The sequence below is a fragment of the Nannospalax galili genome, unplaced genomic scaffold, assembly GCF_000622305.1.
Source record: "Nannospalax galili isolate Female #2095 unplaced genomic scaffold, S.galili_v1.0 scaffold713, whole genome shotgun sequence".
NCBI lineage: Eukaryota > Metazoa > Chordata > Mammalia > Rodentia > Spalacidae > Nannospalax > Nannospalax galili.
Window position 1 is genome coordinate 1,937,090 of NW_008333780.1, and position 11,924 is coordinate 1,949,013.

The 11,924-nt window shown below is 39.9% G+C and overlaps 1 protein-coding gene across 2 annotated transcripts in view; it reads left to right on the forward strand.

Annotated features, from left to right (window-relative positions):
• Positions 1 to 11,924, forward strand: part of Eps15 (epidermal growth factor receptor pathway substrate 15) — a gene marked incomplete in the record, with an annotated part of 149,770 nt that overhangs the window by 37,000 nt on the left and 100,846 nt on the right. For both annotated transcript variants that reach the window (XM_008828458.3, XM_017796995.2), the window contains 3 exon segments: positions 3,990 to 4,079; positions 5,537 to 5,584; positions 9,889 to 9,984. In XM_008828458.3, coding sequence (XP_008826680.1) covers positions 3,990 to 4,079; positions 5,537 to 5,584; positions 9,889 to 9,984 — 234 coding nt within the window.

Sequence of the window (11,924 nt, forward strand, 5' to 3'; positions counted from 1 at the left end):
TTAGGGCAGCTAACAACTATGTCTAACTCCTGTTCCAGGGGATCTGATGCCCTCTTCTGGCCTCCATGGGCACTGCATGTATGTGGTGCACATACATGCAGATAAAACACTCGTGCACATAAAAATAAATAAAATAAATATAAAATAACCTTTTCAAAAAGAAAAGAAAATAGAACATTAAACCATAGTAGGGCACAACACCTGTAATCTCACTATTTGTGGAGGCTGAGGCAGGAAGATCATGAGTTTGAGGCTTGCCTAGGCTCTTTCTGCAAAAAAGAAAGTTGGAGCTGGGCTTTGGGGCACACGCCTTTAATCCCAGCACTTGGGAGGCAGAGACAGGCGGATGTCTGTGAGTTCAAGGCTACCCTGGTCTACATAGTGCGTTCCAGGACAGCTGGGGCTACAGGGAGACCCTGTCTCAAAAAGACCAGAAAAAAGAAAAAAAAGGGGGCTTGAGAGATGGGTCAGGAGTTAAGAGCACTGACTGCTCTTGCAGGAGACTCAGATTTGGTTCCCAGCTCCCACATGGCCGCTAACAACCACCCATAACTCCAGTTTCAGGGGACCCAATGCCCTCTTCTGACCTCCGTGGGCATTGTACAACATGGGTGCACCTACCTACATGCAGGCAATACAGTCATATACATAAAATAAAAATAAATAAAATATTAAAAAAGAAAGCGTTGGGCATTGTGGTACACACCTGAAGTCCCAGCACTTGGGAAGTAGAGACAGGAAGATCAGGAGTTTGAGGCTAGCCTGTGCTAGATGAGATCTTAACTCTTGGAGGAAAAAAAAAAAAGTGGAGTTGGAGGAGGAAAGCCTCTGAGATGGCTCTGCAGATGAGGCACTTGTTACTTAAGACTGACAACCTGTTGGTCCCCAGAAGAAATGGTGAAAAAATGGACTATTGAATGTTGTCCTCTGACCTGCATTACATGTGCTATGTCCCTCACATGCATACATCATACACATGCCCTAGAGGAAGGGGGATCTCTGTGAGGTCAGCCTGGTGTGCATAGTGAGTTCAGGGCAGCTGGGGCTACAGGGAGACCCTGTCTCAAAAAAAAAAAAAAGATCAATACAAAAATTTTAAAAGAACCCCCCCCAAAAGAAAAGCAGCAGAAAAGAAAGGAAAGAATGGAGGGAAGGAAGTAAGGAAAGAAGGAAGAAAACAATGTTGTTTGGTGTGGTAGCCACTTGGGTGACTGAGGCAGGAGGATCACTTGAGTCTAGAGTTCAGAGTCAGCCTGGGAAGCATAGCAAAAAATTGTCTCTTAAAAAGTCACACAGACAAACAAACAAATAATCCCAGCAGGGAGCTGGGGGCTTATGTAGCTCACTATCCATTTATTGTAGTAGTGTGCGTGGCAGATCTTGAGTTTAACCTCCAGCACCCCCCCAAAAAAAACAACAAAAAAGAAATTCCAAATAATATTCCATGTAATAAGTATCATTAGGTCTTCTTCAACAGTTCATTCAGACCTGTGTGATTCTTTTTCTTTTTCACCTTGATGTTGTGTCAGGAGTTTGCTTTGTTGAAGAACATCTGCTTCCAGATTGAAAACGCTCCTGGAAGGCCTACCTTAGTTCGCTAATATAGCCTAACAGTTTTTAGGTGATGCCAGTTCAGAAATTTGGTTTTTTTTTTTTCTTTCCTTTTCTTTTGGGTCTTTTTGAGACAGGTCTCCCTGTAGCCCCAGCTGGCCTGGAACTCACTATGTAGACCAGACTGGCCTTGAACTCTCAGAGATCTTCCAGCCTCAGCCCCCCAAGTGCTGGGACTACAGGCGTGCGCCACCACTCCCTGCCCAGTTCAGAAGTTTTTAATCCAGAAGTCTCTTCCCATTTTTTGAGACAGTGCCTCATATAGCCCAGACTGGCTTTGAAATTTGCTCTCCTTAACTCCTGATCTTCCTGCCTCCTCCTCCTAATTACTGGGATTACAGGCATTTGCCACCATGTCTGGTAAAATGGTTTTTTTTTTTTTTTTTTAAACAGTCTCCTCCCTATATCCCTAGCTGGCCTGGAACTTACTACGTAGATGAGGCTAACCTCCATCTCACAGAGATCCCGCCTCTGCCTCTTGAGACCTGAGATTAAAGTCATGTGCCACCATGCCTGGTTCAAAGTCTATTTTTTAATTATTATTTTTCATTTCAATTCTGGGAATTGACTTAAAGCCTTTATACATGCTAGGCAAGTGTTCTACCACCGAGCTATATTCTCAGCCCAGAAGTCTGCTTTTAAAAAAAAATTATTTTTATTTTAAATGTATGTGTGTATTGCCTGCATGTAGGTAAGTACACCCGTGTCATCAGTGTCCTCAGACAGAAGAGGCTGTCGGATCCCCTGGATGTGGATTTACAGACAGTTGTTAGCTGCCATGTGGGTGCTAGGATTTGAAACTGGGTCTTCTGCAAGGACAACCAGTGTTTTTAACCACTGAGCCATCTCTCCAGCCCCAGAAGTCTGCTTTTTAATTTAATTTATTTTTATTTATGTGTATGTGTGCCTGTATGAGTTTATGTGCAGGTGCCTTCGAAAGCCAGAGGGCATCAGATCCCCTGGAGCTAGAGTTACAGGTAGTTGTGAGCCACCTATGGGAACTCCCCAAATTCTATTTTTTGGGGGCCATCTTTTTGAGACAGGGTCTCCCTGCAGCCCCAGCTGACCTGGAACTCACTATATAGACCAGGTTGGCCTTGCTCTCACTGAGATTTGCCTGCCTTTGCCCAGAAGTCTACTTTTTGAAGTGTTAAAATTCAGATTTCTTTTTGTGAGGCTCTGAAACTCTCTTTGTTGAAGACATAGATATTAGTATGTAAAGTTTGTGCCAGAGCCTTTAGGCAAGCATCAGATACTACACAAACTGCCTGAAGATGACAAAGACTAAATGGCTATGTTTAATTATCATGTTGACTACAAGAATAGAAGATTGTAGGATTCCTTATAAGCACTTCAGGAGTTCAATCAATGTTTATTCTGAGTGCCTCAATATTTAGGTTATGTTGGTGTGAGTATGTTCTACTATGGTCAGGGAGTGAACAAACTCTAGACAGGTTTACTGGTACTTTCTGGACTTCTTATCCCCAAATTGAAGGATTAGGCAGTTCTTTATGTTTTGCTGAGTGTTTGATTTTCTCTTTTGTTATATTTGAAAGGATTTATCTTTTGCTTCTGTGCTGGGACTGGACTGCCTAAAATACTTGTTTTTAAAATAAACTTGATCTTTTAACTAAACCAGAAATACAGCTATTTCACAAGTGTCTTAGTATAATGTTCCTTTCCCATGACTTTTTAAGATTTACTTTTCATATTTACAAATAGAAATTTAAGAAATATTTATAAAAAACAGTCATTTTTTAAGTTTTTTCTTCCTCCTTGTTCATAGTGACCTCATTGTGTCTTAAGGGAAAGTCCCTATTAGTTAAAATGATGTTTCTCTTAATGTGCTTTAGAAACGAAACAGTTTGTTAGAGTTTGTTATGGCTCAATGTTGGTTTAGAGCTGATACTCCTTTGATTTTTTTAAAAAAGTGTTTTAATTTCTAAGAGTATATGTAAACGCAGAAGTTCATCTGAAACTGTTTGAAGAAACAGATGACATTCCTGTTTGTCAGAAGACCTCCCTAGGAAATACTGTCTTCTTTTCTTCTGTTGCCATTTAAGTTTATTGACATTTAAATGATAACCATAAAAATTCGGTCAGAAGATTTATGTTTATGTTCTGACTCTTCTAATTTGTGTTAATTCTGAGTTCCAGGGTTATTTGCATAATAAGCATGATAAAAAAATTTTATGAGTTGTCACCGCTGTCTAGATGGAAGTCAGCTCATAAGGCGCACATATTCCATGACCCTTGTTACTGAAAAGATTTCTATTCCTTTCTTGAAAATGCCTGTTCTTAAATCACAGGCCTAGAATACAGAGGACTGGTAGTAAGTTTGTTTGGTCTTCTTGACAGCTTACTATGTCTGTTTTCAGGTTGATAGAGGCAACACTGGAAGGGTGTTGGCATCAGATGCTGCAGTGTTCCTGAAGAAATCAGGACTTCCAGACTTGATTCTTGGAAAGGTAGTGTGTGTTTATTGTAACTAGATCATAATGAATATGTAGAAGCATTGGGGAACTGCATACAAATTCAGAAAGATAGCATCAAAAAGCTAGCAAGTTAGAACTGAGTCATAGAAGCAGTTACAGTAACAGCATGGTGGGGTATTTGTGTGATTCACCCTCTTGAAAGTCGAGCATTTTAGAAACAAACTACTTTTGACTAGGATGAAAGGAGAAAGGAATGGTACATTTGGGCGTTGTGGGGAGGTACAGTGTGGAGTGGGAGCCTTGCCACCCACTCGAACAGCTGGACCTATCCCTGCCTTCTTTATGTCATTATCTATGTTTAGTGTCTGATGAGTAGAGTGAGGGAAAGAACATGGAAGAAGGAAGCCCCTCTCTTGCTAAATTCTTACACGTGATACTGATGTATAGTAAAAATCTTGATAATTTAATAATTCACAGATAACCATTAGCCCCCTCAACTTACCCATAGGAAAGAATTGCATCTTAAAATTAATTTTAATTTTTTTTGGTGGGGGTCTTTTTGAGACACGGTCTCCTTGTAGCCCCAGCTGGCCTGGGTTCACTGTGGAGACCAGGCTGGCCTCAAACTCACAGAGATCTGTCTGCCTCTTCCTCCTGAGTGCTGGGACTAAAGGTATGTGCCACCACGCCCAGCTTATTTTAATTTTTTTAAATGTGTATGAGTGTTTTGCCTGCACATATGTAAGTGTACCCATGCATGCAATGCTTGCAGGGGTCAGAAGAGTGTGTTGAATCCCCTGGAACTGGAGTTACAGATGATTGTTAACTACTTACTGTGTGGGTACTGGGAACTGAACCTGCGTCCTTTGCAGGAGCAGCCAAGCTCTCCAGCCCCAAGAATTGCATCTTTTTTTTTTAAAATTTTATTTATTATTTTTATTTTATGTGTATGTGTGTATTGCCTGCATGTAGGTAAGTGCACCTGTGTCGTGCAATGCCTGCAGAGGTCAGAAGAGGCTGTCGGATTCCCTGGGACTGGAGTTACAGAGCAGTTGTTAGCTGCCACGTGGGTGCTGGGATTTGAACCTGGGTCTTCTGCAAGGACAACCAGTGTTCTTAACTGCTGAACCATCTCTCCAGCCCCAAGAATTGCATCTTAATAAGGATCTAAAAATCAAAAGTAGTGTGTTTTAGTAGATAGCATTTGACTCAGAGTTAAACTCTGGATTAGTGAAAAGGGCATTTGACTAGAAGTTAGAACTTGAGTTTCATTTCTTTCCCAGATTCCTTGAATATTTTTTGAGCCAAATCTCTTAGCCTGATTAGGCCTCAGTGTCTTTGTGAAGAGTTGCACTGAATAATTTCCCATGATTCTTCCTGTTTTTAATTTCATAATTCTCAGATCTGTTTACAGAGTATGGAAGTTATAAATTGTTGGGATTATGATTTCTGTTAAAATAATAGATTTTTCTTTTTCTCCTAAATTTCAGATTTGGGATTTATCTGACACGGATGGCAAAGGTATCCTGAACAAACAAGTAAGATTCAGATTGGTTGATGATTTTTTTTTTTTAATTTTGGCTAATTTGAAATTTTAAAAGTAGCAGGTTTTTAAGCTAAGGATTAGTTTTTCAAGACTATACGTCTTAACATTGAAAGTATTTGTAACCTCTAAACATTAAACTATCTAATTCTTAAAGTTTGGTGACATTGTTCCCTGAGGTTTATTTATATCTATGTATATTTATTCTTTAGAGAGACATTTCTCTTTTGTTTCCTACTAATTAGATTTCTTGGGTAAGCAAGTTTATAAATGAATACTAGTTTTATAAGTAAGTGTTAAGGTAGATAAGCCCAGGACTTTTGAAAGGAATCTCTGGGCCAGTCAATCCTGAATTCTTGTGTAGGTCTTACCTCTTACATGTAAACCAAAAATGGATGAAAGTAAACTCTAATGTATAAATATATAAAGTGGTTATAGCCAAAGGTGTTCAATACCAACTGTATACTTTAATGTTCAACTTTTGAAAGTTTGCTAGGTACTGATATTTTTCCTTAGTACTTCTGTGTAAAGCTAATTTTCCTCCATGGGCATAGTTTTTTAAAACTATTTTTTGTCGGACATGGCAACATAAGCCTTTAATCCCAGCAGAGGCAGAGGCCGGTGGATCTCTGTGAGTTCAAGGCCAGCTTGGTCTACGTAGAGAGTTCCAGGCCAGCTGGGGCTACAGAAAAGACCCCCCCCAAAAAAATTATGCATATGAATGTATTGCCTGCATGTATGTAAATGCATCTGTGTGTAAATGCCTGTGGAGGTCAGAAGAGGGCACTGGAACTAGAGTTAGGACAGTTGTCAGCTGCCATGTGGGTGCTGGAAAATGAACCTAGGTCCTCTGCAAGAGCAACCAGTGCTTTTACTGCTGAGCCATCTCTCCAGCCCCTACCATGGGCATAGTTGAAGCAAGTCAAACCAAGAAAAGGGATGAGAGTAATAATTAGATAATAATGTTAGAATACCCAGTCTCTTAATTAGGATTTCAGGGCTAGATTGTAGTAGCCCTCATTGTAGCTTCTGTGTAGAAGGGCCACTTGAGGGACATATAGGCGCTCAGATATGGTCCACTCAATCAGCGAATATTTGTTAAGAGGCAGGTTTAGAAGTACACAGGTGAGGGGCTGGAGAGATGGCTTAGTGGTTAAGAGCACTGACTGTTCTTGCAGAGGACCCGGGTTCGATTCCCAGCACCCAATTGGTGACTACGAACCGTCCTTAACTCCTGTTCCAGGGGAATCCAAAGCCCTCTTCTGATCTCCACGGCAATGCACAACATGGGTGCATACACATAAAATAAAAATAGTAAATAAAATATTTTTAAAAAAGAAGCACACAGAGTGAGTATGACAAATGCAGCCCCTCTCAGGGATGTAGGTATAATAACGTCACTGGAAGCCTCGGACGGTGGCTGAGTTTGAGTTGTCTTCGTTTTATCTACGTCACTTATGGGTCTGCTTTCCAAGTTTGAGTTTACACTGAAGGCACAGTGTTTTGCTTTGGTTTTTTTTTTCGGGGGGTTGTTGTTTAAACTTTGCATTTCTTTATTTTACTGTGTATGAGTGTATTGCCTGGATGTATGTAAGTGCACCTATATCGTGCAGTGCCTGTGGAGGCCAGAAGAGACCATCAGATCCCCTGGAACTGGAGTTACAGTTCTTAGACACCATGTGTGTGCTGGGATTCGAACCCTGGTCCTCTGCAAGAACAGCCAGTGCTCTTAATCACTGAGCCATCTCTCCAGCCTTGATTATTTGTTTTTGAGAAAGATTTGTGTTGTCTCATGATTACAGAGGTTTCAGCCCACAGTCATTTGACTCCATTGTTTGAGTCTTGGTGAAGCGGAACATCATAGCAGGAAGGCACAGGGAATGAAAGCTTGCTCATCTCATTGCTGCTCAGAAGGAGAAAGAGGAAAGTAAGGGCTAGAGTCACAATCTCCCCTTTAAAGTCATGCCCCAATGACCTACAAGGCCCTACTTTCTAAAGTTTCTACCACCTCCCAGTAGCACCATCAGCTAGGGATAGGGATCAAGCCTTTATTTAGCATATGAGCTTGGTGTCTGTGAGTGTTGGGGGGGCATATTTAATATTCAAACTATAACAAAAGGCATACTTTAAAAAATGTGTATATGGAGTGTGTATGGGTGTGGGGTGTGTGTGTGTTAGTACAGGCCCTTATGTGCCCATGGTGCAGGTGGAGGTCAGAGGACAACCCCAGGTGTCAGACTTTCCTTTCTACCTTGTTTGAAGCAGGATTTCTTTGTTGTTTTTCTGCTGTATATGCCAGACTAGCTGGTCCAGGGATTTTTGGGAGTTTTCCTTTCTCTACCTCCCGTCTAGACCTAGGCATGCTAGGATGACAAGTGTGCATTACTACATACAGCTTTATATGATCTGAACTCAAGTTCTCACTCTCGTATGCCAAGTGCTTTAATTCACTGAGCCATCTTCCCAGCCCAAAAGCATGCTATTTGAATTATCATATGAAAGAAAAGGAACCAATACTGAGTGTCTGTGTGCCAAAAATGATGTTGATGCATTCCTTCTGTAATAATAGTTTTTATTTCATTGCTCTTAATACATTGCACGGTACGTAGTATTAGACTGGCCCCTTTTTAGCAAAGAATTTTATTTAAATTTCTTATGGTATCACAACTTTAAGTAGCAAAGCTAGAATGTAATGGAGAATTATTTTACTTCAGAGGCCGTTTAGACTGTGGGAATGGACCTGATTATTTAAGAGTAATTGAGTTTCACATAGAGTAAACAAAGTAAGGATTTAGTGGATACTTAGCACTTAAAGGTTAGTGGAGGCATTGACTCCAGCAGAAGAGACATGAGAGGTCCCAGGAATAGCAGGAATGCTTTATGATGCTGTGTAGATGGAGAAGAGCTTTGAGAGCATCATACTTGCCTGGGCTACTGAGAGTGAGGAGGATGAAGCTTTTTTTAAAAGAGGCTGGCAAATTTGGTAGCTAGGAGGTGGTTTGTGATATGGGCAGTAGTTTCTCAGCTAATTGTGGGAGTTGAAGTCTGAATACAAGAAGCTTCTTAGGTAAATGAGAAGAAAAATGAGTATCTGTGTTTGTATGTGAGTGTATATGTTACTAGAGATCAAACCAAGGGCCTCATGCATTCAGGACAAGTATTCTACAACTGAGTTACATCCCTGGCTCCAAGGGGAGTCTCTTAAAAAATTTTTTTTCAAGAAATTTATTAGTGAAGGCAAGTATTGAATAATGCAGATAGCTTGCAAGTTCATGAATGAAGAGTAGAGGTGAGGCTGTGGGGTGGCTAGGAAGTAGCCAAAGGCTGGGTCAGCAGCTGGCCTAGGGTTTTGGAGAACTGCAGAAGTTATTACTGGAATAAAACACTTCTGCAGTCAAATGCTCTACCATTGAGCTATACCCCATAAAATACTTTTGTTGTGTCTATTTTCAGACCTATCTCTACTCTAACTCATAATAACTGAAAACCAGTACACTCAGCTTCTTTGCATTTATTTATTTATATTTATTTATTTATTTATTTCTGTTTTATTTAGACAAGGATCTTTAGGGAAGATTCATAAATCTTTTAAAGTCAAGCAGTTAAAATCAACAAAAAAATAACTGCCCAGTTATTTTCTGTACCTCCTCTGGAATTCTGGAATAGTAGCGATTGACTCTTGAATTACAGATCCAATTTCAAGGTTATAATTGCCTATTCCAGATATAATTTTTCTTTTCTTTTCTTTTCTTTTCTTTTCTTTTTTTTTTTTTTTGAGATGGGATCCTTCTGTAGCCCCAGCTGGTCTGGAACTCACTATGGAAATCCTACTGACCTCAGTTTCACAGAGATCCACCTGCCTTTGCCTCCCAAGTGCTGGGACTAAAGGTGTGTGCTACTGTGCCTGGTGGGAGATGGTTTTTGATGACATTTAGTTATTACTTAATTCTACTCCTCCCCCAATTCCTTTCTGTCAGTTAATAAACATTTTTAAGGTCATTGAATTTTCTTCAAAATACGAGTATTAATTCTGAACATTTTCCACTTTCATGTACCACTTACATGTGTCATAGTTTATTTAAATACTTTTTCATTTATATTGTTTTAGGAAAATCTTTGTATATATCTTCCTTTTTTCAGTTTTAAAATGAATGTTTTTGAAATAGATGTGCTTTTGTATTTGTTGCTACGTAAAACCATGGAGTAACTGTGATTCATTTCATATTTTCTGATTATAAAGTAGGTGTGATAGCAAGGTAGACTGAGAGAGCTCTCACCATTCCTGTTTTTCCTCCTCAGGAGTTCTTTGTTGCTTTGCGGCTTGTGGCATGTGCCCAGAATGGATTGGAGGTTTCACTGAATAGCCTGAACCTGGCTGTTCCTCCACCAAGATTTGTAAGAAATGCTTTTATGTGTAAATTTTATTTTATCAGTGGATAAAAGGGCTTCAGATCCCCAGCACTCGTATAAAAAGCCAGGCTGGCATAGTGGCCCACCTGTAATCCCTTAACTCGGGAATGATCCAGAGAATTCCTCAGGGCATGCTGGGTAGTGAGACTAGCGGAATCAGTGAATTCTGAGTCCAGCAAGAGACCTTGTATCAGTAACCCAAGTGGAGAGTAAGACACCTGAAGTCAACTTCTGGCCTCCACAAGCATGTGCATGTGTATGTACATGCATCTGCACATATGTGTGCTCACATACATGTGAATACATACACACATGGACATGACATACATACAAAAAAGTTATAACACATGTTTGAAATAAAAAGTCACATTCATATTTTTGCTTCCTCGAACCCTTACCCTAATTTACCTGGTGTTCTTAGTAACCACTGTCAGCTTCATGTGTGTCTTTTAGAGTTACATGTGTATATTAAAAAATGAAAAATAGGTATCTCTTAATTTTCTAATGGTAGCATCCTGTGTAGTTGATTCAGTACCTTTTAAAAATAATATGTTTAGCTGGACCTTTAATCCTAGCACTCAGGAGGCAGACCCAGGCAGATCTCTGTGATTTCCAGGCTAGCTAGCTGGGGTTACAGGGAGACCTTGTCTCAAAAAATACAAAAAGTTTTTTTTTATGTAACATACAAACATCCATCTCTTAAACACACATACACACACACACACACACACACACACACACTTCCTTTTTTTTTTTTGATACGGTCTCCGTATAGCCCCAGCTGGCCTTGAACTCACATAGATCTGCCTGCCTCTGCCTTCCGAGTGCCGGGATTAAAAGCATGTACCACCACACCTGGTTATAAAAATTTCTTTAATGATTGTATAGTATTTCTTTGCCTATATTTAACATAAGTTCCAATTGATAGGCATATAATTTTCTAATTTTTTAAGGAAAAAATACTGCAACTTTTTTATATGCTCTTTTCCACATGCAGGAATATTATTGTAAATTATCAAAATTAGAATTGTTCTAAAAGTTTTGAGTGTGCAGCTGTCCACAGCTAGCAGCTGATTGAAATGCTTGCTTTGTCACGTTTTGACCTGCATACCCTTGTCAAACTTTTAGATCCTTGTCAACCTGGTTGGTGACAAATGGTATATAAGTGTATTTTAGTTTTTTTCTTTTTGATTTTAGGAGTGAGATTGATTAGTTTTTCTTATGATGATGAGTAGTTTACATTTCGTTTATGGGAATGGCTAATTGTAGCCAGTGACTATATTTCTTTGTCTAAATTACTTGCAAATATATTCTTCCAGTTTGTCATTTGTCTGTTACCTTTGGTTATGTTTTTTTACCCCCCTTTTTAAAAAAAATTTTATTATTTTTATTTCATGTGCATGCATGTATGTAGGTAAGTGCACCCCTGTCATGGCACCCCTGTCATGCAATGCCTGCAGAGGTCAGAAGAGGCTGTCGGATCCCCTGGGACTGGAATTATGGATAGTTGTTAGCTGCCATGTGGGTGCTGGGTTTTGAACCCTGGTCTTCTGCAAGAACAACCAGTGTTCTTAACTGCTGAGCCATCTCTCCAGCCCCATATCCCCTTGTTTTTATGTAAACAAATTGCCAAGCTGAAATTTATTTTTTCTTTTTCCATAATTTTCAGTCCTGATGGAGATATATGGATTTAAATTAATTTTTTCATGATGGCTACCTTATGGACTTAATGTAATGTGTTGAATGAGCCTTTTCCATACCAGTTTCAAATGCCACCTCAGTAGCCGGACGTGGTTGCAAATGCCTTTAATCCCAGCACTGGGGAGGCAGAGGCAGGCAGATCTCTGTGAATTCAAGGCCAGCCTGGTCTATGTAGTGAGTTCCAGGGCAGCTGGGGCTACAGGGAGACCCTGTCTCAAAAAGAC